Source organism: Gigantopelta aegis, chromosome 11, assembly GCF_016097555.1.
Source record: "Gigantopelta aegis isolate Gae_Host chromosome 11, Gae_host_genome, whole genome shotgun sequence".
Lineage (NCBI taxonomy): Eukaryota > Metazoa > Mollusca > Gastropoda > Neomphalida > Peltospiridae > Gigantopelta > Gigantopelta aegis.
In genome coordinates, this window is record NC_054709.1 from 15085129 (window position 1) to 15107350 (window position 22222).

General features: G+C 37.9%; 1 protein-coding gene across 1 annotated transcript in view; it reads right to left on the reverse strand.

The window, feature by feature from the left end:
- The window catches only part of LOC121385388, a 66661-nt gene that overhangs the window by 10953 nt on the left and 33486 nt on the right, over positions 1 to 22222 (reverse strand). The window contains exons 8-18 of the mRNA XM_041516055.1: positions 18408 to 18510; positions 14178 to 14266; positions 11420 to 11549; positions 9675 to 9790; positions 9108 to 9213; positions 8503 to 8627; positions 7707 to 7809; positions 5338 to 5453; positions 4028 to 4139; positions 3249 to 3370; positions 1628 to 1727 (exon numbers count right to left, since the gene is read on the reverse strand). Coding sequence (XP_041371989.1) covers positions 1628 to 1727; positions 3249 to 3370; positions 4028 to 4139; positions 5338 to 5453; positions 7707 to 7809; positions 8503 to 8627; positions 9108 to 9213; positions 9675 to 9790; positions 11420 to 11549; positions 14178 to 14266; positions 18408 to 18510 — 1222 coding nt within the window. The remainder of the gene's footprint in view (positions 1 to 1627; positions 1728 to 3248; positions 3371 to 4027; positions 4140 to 5337; positions 5454 to 7706; positions 7810 to 8502; positions 8628 to 9107; positions 9214 to 9674; positions 9791 to 11419; positions 11550 to 14177; positions 14267 to 18407; positions 18511 to 22222) is intronic.

Genomic DNA, 22222 nt, shown 5'->3' on the forward strand with positions numbered 1-22222 from the left:
ACAGCGTCCATGACTAACACAAACCACTACTTACGGGCAAATATCTAACACTGACGGTCCAGAGTAACCCTTGAAAGAGCTGACAGCGTCCGTGACAAACACAAATCACTACTTACGGGCAGATATCTACCACTGACGGTCCAGAGTAACCCTTGAAAGAGCTGACAGCATCCATAATTAACAAAAACCACTACTTACGGGCAGATATCTACCACTGACGGTCCAGAGTAACCCTTGAAAGAGCTGACAGCCTCCATGACTAACAAAAACCACTACTTACGGGCAGATATCTACCACTGACGGTCCAGTGTAACCCCTGCAAGAGCTGACAGCGTTCATAATTAACAAAAAACACTACTTACGGGCAGATATCTACCACTGACGGTCCAGAGTAACCCTTGAAAGAGCTGACAGCCTCCATGACTAACAAAAACCACTACTTACGGGCAGATATCTACCACTGACGGTCCAGAGTAACCCCTGAAAGAGCTGACAGCGTCCATGACTAACAAAAACCACTACTTACGGGCAGATATCTACCACTGACGGTCCAGAGTAACCCTTGAAAGAGCTGACAGCGTTCATAATTAACAAAAAACACTACTTACGGGCAGATATCTACCACTGACGGTCCAGTGTAACCCCTGCAAGAGCTGACAGCGTTCATAATTAACAAAAAACACTACTTACGGGCAGATATCTACCACTGACGGTCCAGAGTAACCCTTGAAAGAGCTGACAGCGTCCATGACTAACAAAAACCACTACTTACGGGCAGATATCTACCACTGACGGTCCAGAGTAACCCCTGCAAGAGCTGACAGCGTCCATGACTAACAAAAACCACTACTTACGGGCAGATATCTACCACTGACGGTCCAGAGTAACCCTTGAAAGAGCTGACAGCCTCCATGACTAACAAAAACCACTACTTACGGGCAGATATGTACCACTGACGTGTCAAGAGTAACCCCTGAAAGAGCTGACAGCGTCCATGACTAACACAAACCACTACTTACGGGCAAATATCTAACACTGACGGTCCAGAGTAACCCTTGAAAGAGCTGACAGCGTCCGTGACAAACACAAATCACTACTTACGGGCAGATATCTACCACTGACGGTCCAGAGTAACCCTTGAAAGAGCTGACAGCCTCCATGACTAACAAAAACCATTACTTACGGGCAGATATCTACCACTGACGGTCCAGTGTAACCCCTGCAAGAGCTGACAGCGTTCATAATTAACAAAAAACACTACTTACGGGCAGATATCTACCACTGACGGTCCAGAGTAACCCTTGAAAGAGCTGACAGCGTTCATAATTAACAAAAAACACTACTTACGGGCAGATATACGGGTCAGATATCTACCACTGACGGTCCAGACTAACAAAAACCATTACTTACGTAACCCCTGCAAGAGCTGACAGCGTTCATAATTAACAAAAAACACTACTTACGGGCAGATATCTACCACTGACGGTCCAGAGTAACCCTTGAAAGAGCTGACAGCATCCATGACTAACAAAAACCACTACTTACGGGCAGATATCTACCACTGACGGTCCAGAGTAACCCTTGAAAGAGCTGACAGCGTTCATGACTAACACAAACCACTACTTACGGACAGATATCTACCACTGACGTGCCAGAGTAACCCCTGAAAGAGCTGACAGCCTGCATACACGTCATAGCCTGGTTACAGGACGAGTAGGGGAGGTCGACTGAAAAATACAAATTGAAAGTTTATTTTGGTTGTTGACACCTCAAGAACATAATTGCTACATCAAATTTCAAGCACATGTAATTAACAGAGAAGCAATACGCATTAAAGGGACATTCCTGAGTAATGTTTCCAACTAATAAAATATTTTTACGATTAAACTTACATATTAAATATATTTTCTTGTTTAGAATATCAGTGTCTGTATATTCAATGTGTTTCTGGTCGTCTTAATATTTGGAAGAAACCCAAACTGGATTTTGTCTTCAAATAATTTCGTACGTACGAAAAAAATATATTTTAGGAAATAAAATGAAATTTAACCTATTACAAATATTAGAACGATCAGAAACACGTTTAATATACAGCGACTAATATTTTATATAGAAAAATATATTTGATATGTAATTACAATCGTTAAAAAGTCTCTGTTAGTCGATAACATCTTAAAAACTGCAGCAAACTCAGGAATGTCCCTTTAAGGTTATTTGTTAAAGAACATTATGAAAACAAAAACTTAATTCAAAGAAGGCATGTTGTATATATAATGGTATGTGTGTGTGTGTGGGAGGGGGTTGCGTATATTTCGCCCGCCTATTAGATATTTGTTAAACACATGTAGTCTAGTATTGTCCTGTTAATAATAACAAATAATAAAAGACATGAACATAATATATATTTACGAATACAGTACTTTAAAATGTTGGCTATTTCTCGTTCTAGCCAGTGCACCACAACTAGCATATCAAAGGCCGTGGTATGTACTACCCTGTTTGTGCATATAAACGAGGCCTTGTTGCTAATCGAAAAGAGTAGCCCATGAAGTGGCGACAGCGGGTTTCCTCTCTCAATATATGTGTGGTCCTTAACCATATGTAAACGTAAATAAAATGTGTTGAGAAAAATGAAAATCTTAAACTGTTTTTTGTCCACTAAGTGTACGCGAGATATGGCCTCTTTCACGTTTCTCTAATATATATTAAAGTTTGTTTTGTTTAACGACACCACTAGAACACACTGATTTACCAATCATCGGCTTTTGGATGTCAAACATTTGGTAATTCTGATTCAGTCTTACAAAACCCGCAAAATTGTTCCATTAGTAGCATTAGGGTATCTTTTATCTGCATCATCCCACAGGTAGGATAGCACATACCACAGCCTTTGATATGTCAGTCGTGGTGCACTGGCTGGAACGAGAAATTAGCCGATGAGCCCACCGACGAGGATCGATCCTAGACCGACCGCGTTTTACCACTAAACTATGTCTCGCCCAGTATCCTTAAGGAAAACAGAGAGATGGAGATTTAGCTCAGTCGGCTGAGTGCTCGCGTGAGGTGCTTGCTGCATTAGGAACAATGTAGCGGGTTTCCTCTGATGACTACGAGTCAGAATTACCGAATGTTTGACATCCAATAGCCGATGATTACTTAAACTATGTGCTCTAATGGTGTCGTTAAACAAAACAAACTTCTTCTTCTTCTTCTTCTTCTTAAGGGAAACAAACCTTTAAAAAACTTACTATTGGGGCATTTGCTATACCATTCCTGCATGATGTTCTCAAAGCTCGTCTTCGCGGCTGTGTTGCTAGGCAAACAAGTCGAAGCGCTCCACGCTGCACAGGCTGCTGTTCTCGCCAATAACCTGCAAATACGTCACAGTTAGATCACGTGATTGTGACCACCTCACGTGGCCAATGACATGAAGTGAAAGTTACATCACGTGGACGTTGCAATGTCAGGTGATTTAACACTAGTACTGTTTCTCAATGACCACATCATGTAACCACTAATGTGTTTTGTGGTTTGTGTGGGGGGTTTTTGGGTGGGTTTTTTTTTTTACCACTTGCCATTGGGATCGCAGAAAGTAATTTTTAGTGGCACCGTATTCTAGAACCTCTGCGTGACTACATCACGTGGACGTCACATTACGTTACGATGTTCATTAATTAATTCTGTTTTGAAATGATTTAAATTTGCGTCTTGTGTTTCACAAATTCTTTCAATGGCTGAATCAGTGGTTTCACACCATTCATACAGATCAAGCTGTGAAATGGTTTTGCAACAATGTCTTTAATAAGAGGCAGTTTTCAATGACGTAAGTACAGGCCTCGCAAGATATTTGGCTTGGTATGAACATGTCTGAACCTACCAATATGTATTTTTATGTATGAGTGTCATTCGTTCGTTCGTTCGTTCGTTCGTTCGTTCGTTCGTTCATTCATTCATTCATCATCGTGAAACACACGAAATAAATTGAAATAAAATGACAATATAAGAATAGTTCAATACAATCTCATACTTGCAGAGAAACTTTGGGTTCGTATAGTGCGAATTGAGTTTCTCCACCTCAACCTTTCCCAAGCAATCTGTAAATGCGCTGCACGCGCCAATCGCCGCATTTTCTGTGATTGCTGAAAATGTGAAACTACATATTGAAACATTAATAAACATCACATGCTAATGAAACAAATGCTCTTTGTTTCAAAACAAAGTTACAAACGTATATTATATACGTACTCACATGCACGCACACGCTCACACAGACACACACAAATACACAGAGACAGAGAGAGAGAGAGAGAGAGAGAGAGAGAGAGAGAGAGAGAGAGGGGGGGGCAGTCAGGCAGGCAGAGCGAGAGAGACAGAGAGAGAGACAGAAACAGAGACAGAGACAGACAGAGACAGAGAGAGCGACAGAGAGAGAGAGAGAGAGAGAGAGAGACAGAGAGAGACAGAGAGAGAGAGACAGACAGACAGACAGACTGACAGACTGACCAAGACCAAAATGTTTAACGTGTACATTCAGAGCAAACTGTTGTAGCGCACGCCTGTCTTGGGCACAAGTGCAGGCCTCGACTGGCTCATCCGTCCAGGACAGGAAAGTGTGGGGGTGGGAGGAGGAGGGACCGCCTGCACTGACAGGTGCAAGGGAGCACAAGCAGTCCAACTGTAGCTGGTAACAGGCGGATGGTGAGACAGACTGACATATATACATGTATGTATGTATGTATGTACGTATGTATGTATATATGTTTATATATATGTATAATATATATACCACCACCCCAACCCACCCCACATATATGCATGCATGTATACATACATACAATATATAGATATCCATACATCAATACGCACGCACACACACGCATGCACACACACACACACACACACACACTTTTCAGTGTAAATTCAAGGTACTAATTGGATTGAAATAAAGGAGCACACAGACCCTAGTTTCAACCCGTAAAAAGGGACACTAAGTTTAGTTAATCTACAAACCTGCAAAACATTTGGTGGTAATAGATAGAAGCCAAAGTGTGTGATATGATGAAACGGGGAAATACCGTCAAGACATAACTAGAGCTTGTCGCAATAACCATTACTTCTCAGAGGAACGTGCGTTTTTTAGAATTACCAAAAAAAAAGCATTTTGGGGTATAACAAATACCTGGGGATTACCAGAACCACTTCAGGTGTACGAACATTAATATTCTAAACAATAAAATGTAAGTATTTCTAATTTAAATTATCAAACACGGCTTTAACAGTGAAAAATATGTCGTAGTGCTTAAAAACTAGGGGCTGTCGCTTTAAAGTATCACCTACCTGTACAGAGGCTTGTTACACCATTAGCGAGGTCTGCGTACGAATATGACTGCAGGCCTGCTAGCTGACACTCGCTCGCCTTGCCGTTCAGGCACCGTAAGCCTTCTGGCACTTCCCTGGATAGAGGAGAGGAAAGGAATGTTTGTTTAACACCTCAGAACATTTCATACTGGTTGAATTGAAAACAGTTTGTAAAACAAGCCCCAGCTAATCATAAAATGTAGTCTGTTTTGTTTAATAACAAAGCTAGAGCACATTGATAAATTAATCATTGGCTATTAGATGTCAAACATTTGGTAATTTTGACGTATAGTCTTAGGTTTTCCATTACTAGTAAGACATTTTTTTTATAAAGGTAAAAACGTTTGTTTTGTTTAACGACACCACTGGAGCACATTGATTAATTAATCATCAGCTATTGGATGTCAAACATTTGGTCATTCTTACTCGTAGTCATCAGAGGAAACCCGCTACATTTTTCCTAATGAAGCAAAAGATCTTTTATATGGACTTTCCCACAGACAGGAAAGCACATACTACGGCCTTTGTCCAGTTATGGTGCACTGGTTGGAACGAGAACAAAAATCAGCTGAATGGATCCACTAAGGTGGTTCGATCCTGCGACACAAGCACCTCAAGCGAGCACTTAACCGACTGAACTAAATCCCGCCCATATTTTTTATATCCACCATCCCACAGGCAGAATAGCACATACCACGGCCTTTGATATACCAGTTGTGGACCCGTGGTGCAGTGGCTAGAACGGGAAATAGCACAATGGGCCCACCGACCATAAACTGTAGTGCGTTTTGTTTAACAATCCACTGTATTAATATTAGGCTACTGGATGTCAAACATTTGATCATTGCGACATGTAGTCTTTAGAAAAATTCCACTATATTTCTCCATTATCAGAAAAGGATCCCTTATTTATACACTTTCCCAAAGAAAGGACAGCACATACCACAACAGTCGTGGAACACTCATTTGAACAGTGAATAACTGAAACGGTCCACTGAAGGATTACGAATAGAGTATAGATAAGTCATCTTATACAGACTAATGAATAGACAACTAATGAGACTGATTCTCAGGGCGCTGTTAAAGCAATATATGTCGCCTACCAAGTGCAACAATTTCTCGTATCTCTTAAGTTCAAGGGTCATAACTCTGTGAAAAAATGGGTAAATCGCTATGAAATTCAAACTTGATCTGTAACAGTAAATGATAAAACTATACCCATAATTTCAGTTCAGTATATCGAGGCATTGCCAGATAAAAATCCGGAAAACAAATTTTCATATCCTAAATTCAAGGGCCATAACTCTATCACAAATGTGTAAATTGCTATAAAAGTCAAACTTGATCTGTAACATTATATGTTAAAGCTATAAACAAAATGTCAGCTAAATATCTTGAGGCATTTTAAAACAAAATCCGGAAACCTAAATGTGAGAGAAACAGACAGACAGACAGACAGACAGACAGACAGACATGCAGACAGACAGACAGACAGACAGACAGACATGCAGACATGCAGACAGACAGACAGACAGACAGACATGCAGACAGACAGACAGACAGACATGCAGACAGACAGACAGACAGACAGACAGACATGCAGACAGACAGACAGACAGACCAGACATGCAGACAGACAGACAGACAGACAGACAGACAGACATGCAGACAGACAGACAGACAGACAGACAGACAGACATGCAGACAGACAGACAGACAGACAGACAGACAGACAGACAGACAGACAGACAGATAGACAGACAGACAGACAGACAGACAGACAGACAGACAGACAGACAGCATATAGACAGACAGACAGACATGCAGACAGACAGACAGACAGACATGCAGACAGACAGACAGACAGACAGACAGACAGACAGATAGACAGACAGACAGACAGACAGACAGATAGATAGACAGACAGACAGACAGACAGACAGACAGACAGACAGACAGAGAGATAGATAGATAGATAGATAGATAGACAGACAGACAGACAGACAGACAGACAGACAGACAGACAGACAGACAGATAGATAGACAGACCTGCAGTCAGACAGAAAGACAGACAGACAGACAGACAGACATATAGATAGACAGACCTGCAGTCAAACAGAAAAACAGATAGACAGACAGACAGAAGAACGAAGACGAAACCTATAGTCTACTCCAGTTGGACAAAAAAAGGAAAAAACAGTCGAGGAGGAAATAATTCCAATTAAAAGAACCTGTCCACAGAGGGGACTCGATCCTACCACCCGTATACGTGCGGCGAGCACTTTACCAACTGATCTAGATTTCGCCTCCAAAGCTAATCGTAGATCTAGTTATTAAAAATTACTTACTGACACACGGCTTGAAAGACACCAAATGCATTCTCTGTTATTGGAATTGAAAATTTCGATTTACATTCAGCGGCAGCGGGACAACTTGGGACGAACACATCAGCTGAAATTACATGAAAAGAAATAATGAAAAACAAAACATGCAACGACATGAAATTATGAAAAATATAAACGGTGAAATGAAATGAAATTAAATAAATAAAATGAAATAATGAAATGAAATCAAAATAATGAAATAATAATAAAATGAAATAATGAAGACATGAAATGAAAAATGTGTATGTTTGTTTTGTTTAACGATACCACTAGAGCATATTGATTAATTAATAATCTGATATGTAATTGCAATCATTAAAACATTTAAAGTTTGTTTTGTTTAACAAATACTACAGAACATTGATTAATTAATCATCGGCTATTGGATGTCGGACATTTGGTAATTATGACACTTAGGCTACATTTGTCCATTAGCAGTAAACGATATTTTATATGCACCATCCAATAAAAAAAAAAGACAAGATAGCACATGTCACGGCCTTTGATATACCAGTCGTACTGTATATAATGTCAAAATTACAAAATGTTTCACATTCAATAGCTGAAGATTAATAAATAAATCAATGTGCTCTAGCGGTGTTGTTAAACAAAACTAACGTTTTCTGAGGGGTGGGGGGCGAGGTGGAGGTGTGGTTGGTGTGGATGTGTTTAGACTGACGACCGAAGATTATAGGGTTTCGACCCCCCCCCCCCCCCCAACCACCATCCTGCATGTGCGACTGCATCAATGCGTACTTACCACTAGGACATTTCTTGTTCATGAAAGACAACATTTGTTCAACGTTGTCACTGAAGGGTGCGTCGTTATCTAGGCCACAAGACTTCGCTGAGTATTTAGCACATGTTGCCAAACCCTTGCCGTATCTACAAATATACACAATTAAAGGAACATGAACAATGTACGAGATAGAAAGGCAGGGATATGACGATTGGTGGGAGGGGACATGGAGATAGAACGACGGGCAGAGAGAGATACAGAGTAACATAGTCAGATAGAGAGAGAGAGAGAGAGAGAGAGAGAGAGAGAGAGAGAGAGAGAGAGAGAGAGAGAGAGAGAGAGAGAGAGGGGGGGGGGGGGGGGGGGTGGGGTGGGGAGCGAGGAGAGGGACAGAGAACGCCACACAAGCCAAAAGGCGACACGAGATTTGTATATGCACTTTTCTATAAACAGGACAGTACATACCATGTCCACTGGTTGGGACCAAAAGGAAAAAACCCATAAAAAAACCCCACTAAAGGCTATCGATCCTGTGATACCGTGGCAAGCGCTGTGCTACTAAATAACATCCCGCCCCCTGAACTGTAATATTAGAGTAATGGAATGTGTACTTCTCGTGTACATACCGACAGTAGAACTCCGGTGATTGGACGCCTCGTCCTAACGAGGCGCCAAAACTTCCAAGACAGACGCTAAATGTCGCACAAGACAGTAGTTTGTTGTTGGTCATAGCTGAATAGTAATAATAATAATAATAATAATAATAATACAGTCGAAAACCGATCAAAGTGTATTAGACAGAGAGAGAGAGAAAGAGAGAGAGAGAGAAGAGATTGAGAGAGAGAGAGAGAGAGAGAGAGAGAGAGAGAGAGAGAGAGAGAGAGAGAGAGAGAGAGAGAGAGGGGGGGAGGGAGTGAGTGTGATATATATATATATATATATATATATATATATATATATATATATATATATATATATATATACATATTATATGTTTGTATGTGTGTGTGTATGTGTGTGTGTGTGTGTGTGCGTGCGTGTGTGCGTGAGAGAGAGAGAGACAGAGAGAAAGAGAGAGAGAGAGAGAGAGAGAGAGAGAGAGAGAGAGAGAGAGAGAGAGAGGGAAGAATGGAGGGGGAGAGAGGAAATACAGAATATGAGAGTTTGAGAAACCAGTTAGATGAAATACCTACCTATGCAACCTGATTTAAGATTTTCTTTCAAAGAAGCGAAATCGTATGTTGTTTTGAACACAACTCCGCACTCCCTGAATGTGTTATGAGAACAGTCCATGAACTGTCCCACCACGCTGTAATATAATGTAAATATAAACGTAAATGTCAATGTAAGGGTACTATACATGTACTGTACTGTATACACGCCACGCCACACTACCCTACATTACATTATATGAAAAATAAGGGTATTCTGCAAATTTAGTATTGACATAACATATAATCCGCATATAATAGCGCGTGTACGTGTGTACATGCGTATGTGAGGAGTGTATGCGTATATGTTTGTGTGCGAGCATGTGTGCGTGCATGTGTGTTTGTGTGCGAGCATGTGTGCCTGCATGTGTGTTTGCGTGCGAGCATGTGTGCGTGTTTGCGTGCGAGCATGTGTGCGTGCGTGCGAGTATGTGTGCGTGCGTGCGTGCGTGCGTGCGAGCATGTGGGCGTGCGTGTGTGTTTGTGTGTGTGTGTGTGTGGGCGTGTGTGTGTGTGTGTGTGTGTGCGTGCGTGTGTGAGCGCATGTAACTATGTATGCATATATGTAAACTATTATTTCAATATTTTGATTAATTAATTAAAAATAAAATAACAAGAAAAACATATTTTTTTATATGGTATATATTAATGTTTTATGCAAATTCTGTAATTACAGCGTATTTCATGTTGCGTCCCGAACTTTTGTTATCTCAAAATTACCTTTAATAATTCAAATAACATTTAGAATGACCAGATTCCTAACCAAAACTCAATTTCAGTGTCCTTGTACAATTACAAATTAAATAGAAGTCCTGTCATCAAAATGTACAAGCTTTTTTCATTGTGAAGTTTTCAAAAATCAACTGCAATATTTTGGTGAAATACATACAATTAAGACGTTTTTAGCAGTTATTTGAATTATTTCAGAGTGTTTCTGTTAAATTATTTTAAGGAAATAGACAAGAAATAACAAAAAATCTTTAAAATGTCTTAACTTGTGGAATTTTTAGGGTAAGGAGTAATGCTAAAAACTTTAACAATATTTTTTTAATATTCTTATATGAAATATATTTTATTAACTTAATTTTATAATAAATTTCCTTCAAATCCATGTACTGTATCCAAAAATGGTAATCTTGTTTTTAGGAAATACATCAAATAAATATTTTTGTCACTCCATTTATAACAATGAAAAAAAAAAATCTGTAGTTTATTTTAGGGTAGGCTAATACAAAGGGTGATAACATACTACACGCTACCACCGTTTCAATGCTATAACACATTTCTAAACTCTAGGGGTATATAACTTGTGAAAATCACCATGAGCCTTATTCCCCTCATATGATACTGGTGGCCAAATATTTGGGGCCTGGCTCATAGCTTATAAGGAGTTTTTAGATTTGCGGGTGTTATTGTCTATTTGATACACGCAAATGTTTCATTTTAAACCCCCTGGATGAAATAGCCAAGAACCTCCGCAAATCTAAAAGTTCCATATGGTAATGCACGACATTACAGGCTTTTTGTCTTAGGAAATCTTATCGTGCTCGATATAGGTGACTATCTAGTATGTGGAATCTTTGTCACTGCAATAATACTGTAATAATACCAGCAAATCTAAAACACTCCACATGGTTATCTCCTAAATAAATAAATAAATATATAACTGCAACCCCCAGCCCACCCTCTGACGCCTTCGCTTGACTATAGTTTTTGAGTTTTGTTACCTGCACGTTTGTTGAAGGCTTTGAATCATTGCCGAATAATTCTGGCTACTTGTTGTTGTGGGTTTGAGCATATATATGCAGTTGGTGAAGTTGGGGCACACTGGACCTTGTGATAGGACTACGGGTGTGGCTAAGAAAGAAATGAACGAAGGAATTTTAAACGAAATACATAAATAAGGTTTGTTTTGTTTAACGACACCACTAGAGCACATTGATTTATTAATCATCGGCTTTTGGATGTCAAACATTTGGTAATTTGTGACACAGTCATAAAGCTAGAGGAAACCTGCTTAATTTTTCCATTAGTAGCAAGAGAGAGAGAGAGAGAGAGAGAGAGAGAGAGAGAGAGAGAGAGAGAGAGAGAGAGAGAGAGAGAGAGAGAGCTAAAAAGAAAACCATTTTAAGTACATGTGCAATAATCACAATATAGTGTGTTCTGTTGAATATGATCTGATTACACGTGTAATAATCACAAAATAATGTGTATAGTTGAACATGACCTGATTACATGTGTAATAATCACAATATAATATGTCCACTTAAACATGATCTGATTACATGTGTAATAATCACAAAATAATGTGTGTAGTTGAACATGACCTGATTACATGTGTAATAATCACAATATAATATGTCCACTTAAACATGATCTGATTACATGTGTAATAATCACAAAATAATGTGTGTAGTTGAACATGATCTGATTACATGTGTAATAATCACAATATAATGTGTGTAGTTGAACATGAGCTGATTACATGTGTAATAATCACACTATAATGTGTGTAGTTGAACATGACCTGATTACATGTGTAATAATCACAATATAATATGTCCACTTAAACATGATCTGATTACACGTGTAATAATCACACTATAATGTGTGTAGTTGAACATGATCTGATTACATGTGTAATAATCACAATATAATATGTCCACTTAAACAAGATCTGATTACATGTGTAATAATCACAATATAATGTGTGTAGCTGAACATGAGCTGATTGCACGTGTAATAATCACAAAATAATGTGTGTAGTTGAACATGACCTGATTACATGTGTAATAATCACAATATAATATGTCCACTTAAACATGATCTGATTACATGTGTAATAATCACAAAATAATGTGTGTAGTTGAACATGATCTGATTACATGTGTAATAATCACAATATAATGTGTGTAGTTGAACATGAGCTGATTACATGTGTAATAATCACACTATAATGTGTGTAGTTGAACATGACCTGATTACATGTGTAATAATCACAATATAATATGTCCACTTAAACATGATCTGATTACACGTGTAATAATCACAAAATAATGTGTGTAGTTGAACATGATCTGATTACATGTGTAATAATCACACTATAATGTGTGTAGTTGAATATGATCTGATTACATGTGTAATAATCACAATATAATATGTCCACTTAAACAAGATCTGATTACATGTGTAATAATCACAATATAATGTGTGTAGCTGAACATGAGCTGATTGCACGTGTAATAATCACAAAATAATGTGTGTAGTTGAACATGACCTGATTACACGTGTAATAATCACAAAATAATGTGTGTAGTTGAACATGATTTGATTACACGTGTAATAATCACACTATAATGTGTGTAGTTGAACATGATCTGATTACACGTGTAATAATCACACTATAATGTGTGTAGTTGAACATGCCCTGATTACATGTGTAATAATCGCAATATAATATGTTCACTTAAACATCATATGATTACACGTGTAATAATCACAAAATAATGTGTGTAGTTGAACATGACCTGATTACATGTGTAATAATCACAATATAATATGTCCACTTAAACATGATCTGATTACACGTGTAATAATCACAAAATAATGTGTGTAGTTGAACATGATCTGATTACATGTGTAATAATCACACTATAATGTGTGTAGTTGAATATGATCTGATTACATGTGTAATAATCACAATATAATATGTCCACTTAAACAAGATCTGATTACATGTGTAATAATCACAATATAATGTGTGTAGCTGAACATGAGCTGATTGCACGTGTAATAATCACAAAATAATGTGTGTAGTTGAACATGACCTGATTACACGTGTAATAATCACAAAATAATGTGTGTAGTTGAACATGATTTGATTACACGTGTAATAATCACACTATAATGTGTGTAGTTGAACATGATCTGATTACACGTGTAATAATAACACTATAATGTGTGTAGTTGAACATGCCCTGATTACATGTGTAATAATCGCAATATAATATGTTCACTTAAACATCATATGATTACACGTGTAATAATCACAAAATAATGTGTGTAGTTGAACATGACCTGATTACACGTGAAATAATCACAATATGATGTGTGTAGTTGAATATGATCAGATTACATGTGTAATAATCACAATATAATGTCTGTAGTTGAATATGAGCTGATTACACAGGTGATAATCACAATGTAATGTGTGTAGTTGAACATGAGATGATTACATGTGTAATAATTACAGTATAATATGTGTAGTTGAATATGAGCTGATTACATGTGTAATAATAACAATATTATGTGTCCAGTTGAATATGAGCTGATTACATGTGTAATAATCACAATATAATGTGTCCAGTTGAATATGAGCTGATTACATGTGTAATAATCACAATATTAGGTGTCCAGTTGAATATGAGCTGATTACATGTGTAATAATCACTATATAATACGTTCATAGCAATAATATCAACTTACTGCACATGGTTCTGTAGATTCCCATTTGTGATGAGATATTGCCACATCCTGTTAGGCCCTGGTAACATTCAATGGCAGCATCAAGCTTACTGCAAAAGATTACAATCCTGTATTAGTAATTACTGACCACGGTGGTGCAGTGGTTAAGCCATCGGACATAAGGCTGGTAGATACAGGGTTCGCAGCCCGATACGGGCTCCCACCCAGAGCGAGTTTTAATGACTCAGTGGGTAGGTGTAAAACCATTACACCCTCTTTTCTCTCACTAAACACTAACAACTAATCCATTGTCCTGGACATACAGCCCAGATAGCTGAGGTGTGTGTGTGGCCAGGACGGCGTGCTTGAACGTTAATTGGATATAAAGACGGAAATAAGTTGAAATGAATGAATCGGTACTTCTTGTTCTTCACGGGTATCAGACTCCTCAGAGAGAGAGAGAGAGAGAGAGAGAGAGAGAGAGAGAGAGAGAGAGAGAGAGAGAGAGAGAGAGAGAGAGAGAGAGAGAGAGAGAGAGAGAGAGAGAGAGAGAGAGAGAGAGAGAGAGAGAGAGGGAGAGAGAGAGAGAGAGTTGTTAGTGACAGCCCATGCGCGTGTGCTGGAGGTGGGTTTCGGTGGTTGTCCTTATTCTCAAAAAGAATTTTCTTTTTGTTAAAGTTTTTTTTTCTCGGGGCACCATGGCATGCCACAGTCTAGATCTCCCCCCCCCCCCCTCCAGACACACACACACACACACCCTGCCAACGACCCCTATCGATATTCTCCAAGAGAGAACTCGTTCCAAAATGAATAGTCCATAGGTCTGCAGTCTGGGGTCATAAAAATTTGGGGACAAAAACAACAATTAAAGGAATAAAGATGTTTTTTTTTTTTTATCTTACATAAAAAGATTATGGGCGGTGGGAAAAGAAAGTTGGGCAGAAATTCGACCATCATTTGTTAATACTGAGTAGGTTCTCATTGGCATAGTATTTATTTTGTGACATTACGTGCTACATTTAAAAGTAGGTCATGTATTAAAATGAAAATTTCAATGTTCTACGTTATGGTAGGCTCAATCTATCAACTGTTTCGACGAAGTTGGCCAACTCCAAGGTTGCGTTGTAATTTCAAACAACTCCCGACTTACGACGTGTGCGCTCAGATTAACAACTAATGAGTTCGACGAGAATCGAGTTGTAAGAGCGCTCAGACTAGCAACTGGACAGTCGTAGAAGTCGTGACAGCAGAACGTTCGTCAACTCTGTCGTGGCAGTTGGTAGTCTGAGGCTCTTTTTCTCTCTCATTTATTTCTTCTCTTTTTTTCTCTCTTTTTTTTTTCTTTTTTTTTTGTATGAATCACCCCAATTTTCTACTCCTGTCACGGGGATTCTATAATTCCCGTAACTGAGTAAAACACGATTATCAAAATATCTCTCCTAACTGTATATCTATTAGATCTCTCTGTAACAGGCTGTTAAACCTAGTATGGCTCGTCTCTAGGTATGATCAGAGATACGATCTTATATAAAGTATATATAATATAGCACGTTAGTTCTCTAGAAAACACAACAAAAACACAATACACTTTGGAATCTGTATTAATCTACGCTGACAAATGTACAGCCGTAGTAGTCAATTAATAACAACAATAATAACAACCCAGAACTGATCACTTAATTAGTTAATCTCTAGGTGTCTAGTTACACAATATGCGAATCACTTCACCGTTACACCACACCCACACGTGCGATAATTGAGAAACGCTTACAGGAGAAGTTAATTAATAAAGGAATTACAACACCATTCCTAACTGGTTAATTTTTGATTAACCCTTACTACTCGTTCAGTAACGTGTGATAATTTAGAACGCTTCTTGGGGAACTTAATTAATAAAGGAATTACAGCTCTATTCCTAACGGGTTAATTTTTAATTAACCCTAACTACTCTTTCAGTAATCTTGTAACACAGAATTAATACTTATCACAATAAAGACAATAACCTACAGTTTACCCAGGTCGGCTGGGATGACTGGCTAAGCTTTATATTACCAAATACTCATATAATGTTAGAACAATAAGTCTACGATTTACTTCGTCAGATGACCGAAGACACTGTCTAAAGAATATCGGTATAATACAGTATTAAAATATTTAAAGTCACATCAATCACATCAAGGTTATACACAGAGCAGAAATGATATTTACCAAAGTCCAAACGGACTAACGTTCCTTCGGAGCCTTCCTATTCGTTCTCCTCGATATCTCTAAATCCTAGCTATTTATTCCAAAATCAGAATTGGCCTGGGGGAACAAGGCGGCACCTCACGTATCATCTCATTTTTCATCTCTCCTAGCGTAGGTATTATTTCTCTCTGATCGTCAGACTACTGACGCCATCGTCGCCAAAATCACGGTCGTCGAAACCGCACTCGCAGAGGTATTACGTAACTACTCGCCACATGGCCTCCACACCTCGCTAAGTGCATATTGGAACGCAAGAATCGCGCGAGAAGTATTACGTAACAAGTTGTCCACCTGGGCTACGGGCAATAAACTGCACACGGCACCCTAACACAATTAAAATCGCCACAGGCGAAACAAATTAAGGGCATGTACCGTGACACACACCCACCTCAAAAAGGATATTTCCTCTACTCTAGGAATAGGGAAATATACTACATTAAAACAAAAAGGTGCGTTAACCGACGCATACGGACATTTATAACACATGTAATAATAAGGTGACTACCAGTAATCACACTGAGTCTCTGAGTCCCTGGTATACAAAAATATATATAAACAAAACAGAAATAAAGAATGTCACCACATTATCATAACGTTCAACTTCGGGACAGGGCATCAGCGATTACATTGGATGTGCCCTTGATATGTTCAATGGTAATTGGGTATTCTTGCAGAAGAAGACTCCACCTCAAAACTCTCTGGTTGGAGGTTTTCATTAGGATGGTCCAGTCCGTCTTCGTCTTCTGGGAACAGCACAGATCCAGCACCCACGTCACTGGCATCCACAGCTAGCTTGAACGGCCTTCGGTAGTCTGGTGCTGCCATCACGGGAGACGAGTAGCGCATATGCTTGATACGGTAGAATGACTTCTCGCCTTCACCTGACCAATGGAACTTCGTTTCCTTCCTTTTCAGCGTCGCACGTTTTCCCGGTTTTCTCCGATAGGCATGATGTCGAATCGGTGTAGCGAACCCTTTAAATCTACACAATTGTACTAACTTAAGTACGTTTATACTTAAAGAGACTGTCCTGATTTTCCTGCATTGTAAGATATTTCCGACTAATAAAATATTTTAAAGTCTAAAAATACGCATTAAATATATGTTTTTATTTAGAATATCAGTGTCTGTATATTCAATGTGTTTCTGGTCGTCTTAATATTTGTAAGAAGCCCAAACTGGATTTTTTGTTCAAGTAATTTCGTATGTATGAAAACAAAATTAGGAAATAAAATGAAATTTAACCTAGTACAAATACTAGAACAATCAGAAACATGTTTAATATACAGCCACTAATATTATATGCAGAAAAATATATTTAAAATATGTAATTATAGTCGTTAAAAAGTCTCTGTTAGTCGATAACATCTTAAATATTGCAGCAAACTCAGGACTGTCCCTTTAAGGTTCCAACAGTCAGATAAAATAAAATATACACACATTTGTCGTTTCAAAATTTATATTCACTTTTTTAAAGACACATTCCTCAGTTTGCTGCAGTTTTTAAGATGTTATCGACTAACAGAGACTTTTTAACAATTGTAATTGCACATGAAATATATTTTTTCTGCATAAGATATTAGTGACTGTATATAAAACGTGTTTCTGATCGTTCTAATACCTGTAGTAGGTTAAATTTCATTTAATATACTTTTTTCGTACGTACGAAATTATTTGAAGACAAAATCCAATTTGGGCTTCTTACAAATATTAAGATGGCCATAAACACATTGAATATACAGACACTGATATTCTAAACAAGAAAATATATTTTATGTGTAAGTTTAATCGTAGAAATATTTTATTAGTCAGAAACATCTTACAATGCAGCAAACTCAGGAATGTCCCTTTAACTTTAATGTTAATTAACTAGATGTGTTGTAATGTGTTTATGTGTGCAACACGCTGTGAAATGATCCGCAATACAAATAAACGTATTCATATTCGTATTCGTATTCGTTTTGATTCAATAAAATCAGCAATAAACATTTTGGTAATACTTACGTTTGGCAACCGTTTGTATCTCCAGTTTTTAATAGTTCCGATGCCGACATCAACAGGGCTGAACAAACCATGGTCAGATTTCTACATAGTTTAGCCTGTTCCACTACATGAAACAGAAGTTAAAGTTAAAATTTACACTTTGTTTTTGTTTAACAACACCACTAGAACATATTGATTTATTAATCATCGGCTATCGGATGTAAAACATTTGACAATTTTGACATAGACTTAAGAGAGAAAGCCTACTACATTTTACCATTAGTAGCAAGGAATTTATTATATGCCCCATTCCACAGACAGGATAGCGTGTACCACGGCTTTTGATATACCAGTCGTGGTGCACTGGCTGGATCGAAACATATCCCAATGAGTCCACCGACGGGAATCGATCCCAGACCGAGGAAGTAGGAATAGCAAATCTATAACACATTTTATAAGTATACCTGTCACTATGCTAAAAGTTGCAATAACACATTTATAACACATTTTACAAGTATACCTGTCCCTATGCTAAACATAGGTATAACATATTTATAACACATTTTACAAGTATACCTGTCACTGTGCTAAAAGTCGGTATAACACATTTATAATACATTTTACAAGCATACCTGTTTCTGTGTTAAAAGGAGGTATAACACATTTATAACACATTTTACAAGTATACCTGTCCCTGTGCTAAAAGTGGGAATAACACTTTAATAACACATTTTACAAGTATACCTGTTCCTGTGCTAAAAGTAGCAATAACACATTTTACAAGTATACCTGTCACTGTGCTAAAAGTGGAAATAACACATTTATAACACATTTTACAAGTATACCTGTCCCTGTGCTAAAAGTAGGAATAACACATTTATAACACATTTTACAAGGATACCTGTTCCTGTGCTAAACGTAGGTATAACACATTTATAACACATTTTATAAGTATACCTGTCCCTGTGCTAAACGTGGGAATAACACATTTTACAACTATACCTGTACCTGTGCTAAAAATAGCAATAACACATTTTACAAGTATACCTGTTCCTGTGCTAAATGTAGGTATTACACATTTATAACACATTATACAAGTATACCTGTCCCTGTGCTAAACGTGGGAATAACACATTTTACAAGTATACCTGTCCCTGTGCTAAAAATAGCAATAACACATTTTACAAGAATACCTGTCCCTGTGCTAAACGTGGGAATAACACATTTTACAAGTATACCTGTCCCTGTGTTAAAAATAGCAATAACACCTTTACAAGTATACCTGTCCCTGTGCTAAAAATAGCAATAACACATTTTACAAGTATACCTGTCCCTGTGCTAAACGTGGGAATAACACATTTTACAAGTATACCTGTCCCTGTGCTAAAAATAGCAATAACACATTTTACAAGTATACCTGTCCCTGTGCTAAACGTGGGAATAACACATTTTACAAGTATAGCTGTCCCTGTGCTAAACGTGGGATTAACTCAGTATGCAAGTATACCTGTCCCTGTGCTAAAAGTAGGAATAACACATTTATAACACATTTTACAAGTATACCTGTCCCTGTGCTAAAAGTAGGAATAACACATTTATAACACATTTTACAAGTATACCTGTCACTGTGCTAAAAGTGGAAATAACACATTTATAACACATTATACAAGTATACCTGTCCCTGTGCTAAAAGTAGGAATAACACATCTATAACACATTTTACAAGTATACCTGTCACTGTGCTAAAAGTGGAAATAACACATTTATAACACATTTTACAAGTATACCTGTCCCTGTGCTAAAAGTAGGAATAACACACTTATAACACATTTTACAAGTATACCTGTCCTTGTGCTAAAAGTAGTAATAACACATTTTACAAGTATCCTGTCCCTGTACTAAAAGTAGGAATAACACATTTATAACACATTTTACAAGGATACCTGTCCCTGTGCTAAACGTAGGTATAACACATTTATAACACATTTTACAAGTATACCTGTCCTTGTGCTAAACGTAGGTATAACACATTTATAACACATTTTACAAGTATACCTGTCCCTGTGCTAAACGTGGGAATAACACATTTTACAAGTATACCTGTACCTGTGCTAAAAATAGCAATGACACATTTTACAAGTATACCTGTTCCTGTGCTAAATGTAGGTATAACACATTTATAACACATTTTACAAGTATACCTGTCCCTGTGCTAAACGTGGGAATAACACATTTTACAAGTATACCTGTCCCTGTGCTAAAAGTAGCAATAACACATTATACAGTATACCTGTCACTGTGCTAAAAGTGGGATTAACTCATTATGCAAGTATACCTGTCCCTGTGCTAAACGTGGGATTAACTCATTATGCAAGTATACCTGTCCCTGTGCTAAAAGTGGGAATAACACATTTATAACACATTTTACAAGTATACCTGTCCCTGTGCTAAAAGTGGGAATAACACATTTATAACATATTTTATAGGTATACCTGTCCCTGTGCTAAAAGTAGCAATAACACATTTATAACACATTTTACAAGTATACCTGTTCCTGTGCTAAAAATAGGAATAACACATTTTACAAATATAAACCATACAGCTCATTTACAAAGTTAACCTTTACAAAACAGAAAAAAAGAAAAAAAAGGACACTATGTATATCTTGTTCACACGGAAGGAAGGAAGGAAGGAAGGAAGGAAGGAAGGAAAGAAGGAAGGGAGGGAGGGAGGAATGTTTTATTTAACGACGCACATCCGATTTTAATTACAGGTATACCTTGTGCACAAGGAAGGAAGGAAAGAAGGAAGGAAGGAAGGAAGGAAGGAAGGAAGGGAAGAATGTTTTATTTAACGAAGCATAACACATTTTATTTACAGGTATACTTTGTTCACATGGGAGGAAGGAAGGAAGGAAAGAAGGAAGGGATGAAGAGAAGGAGGAAGGGAGAAATGTTCATTTAACGACGCACATCACATTTTAATTACAGGTATACCTTGTTCACATGGAATGAAGGAAGAAATGATGGAAGGGAGGAGAGGAGGGATGGAGAGAGGGAGGAAGGGATAAATGTTCATTTAACGACGCATTTTAATTACAGGTATACCTTGTTCACACGGAATGAAGGAAGAAATGATGGAAGGGAGGAGGGGAGGGATGGAGAGAGGGAGGAAGGGATAAATGTTCATTTAATGACGCATTTTAATTACAGGTATACCTTGTTCACATGGAACGAAGGAAGAAATGATGGAAGGGAGGAGGGGAGGGATGGAGAGAGGGAGGAAGGGATAAATGTTCATTTAACGACGCATTTTAATTACAGGTATACTTTGTTCACAAGGACGGGAAGAAGGAAGGAAGGAGGAATGGAGGAATGTTTTATTTAAAAAAGGAAGAAAGAAATGTTTTATTTAACAACGCACTCAACACAGTTTATTTACGGTTATATGGCGTCAGACATATGGTTAAGGACTACACAGATACTGATTAGCAGCGAGGGATCTTTTATATGCACCATCCTTCAGACAGGGTACTACATACCACGGTCTTTATCTACCAGTCGTGATGCACTGGCTGGAACGAGAAATATCCCAATGGGCCTACCGACGAGGATCGATCCCAGTGTTTTATTTAACGACGCTCAACACATTTTAATTACAGGTATACATTGTTCACAAGGAAGGAAGGAATGGAGGAAGGGAGGAAGGGAGGAATGAAGAGTGAAAGGAATGTTTTATTTAACGACGCACAACGCATTTTAATTACAGCTATATATTGTTCACAAGGAAGGAAGGAAGGAAGGAAGGAAGGAAGGAAGGGGAAGGGATACTTTATT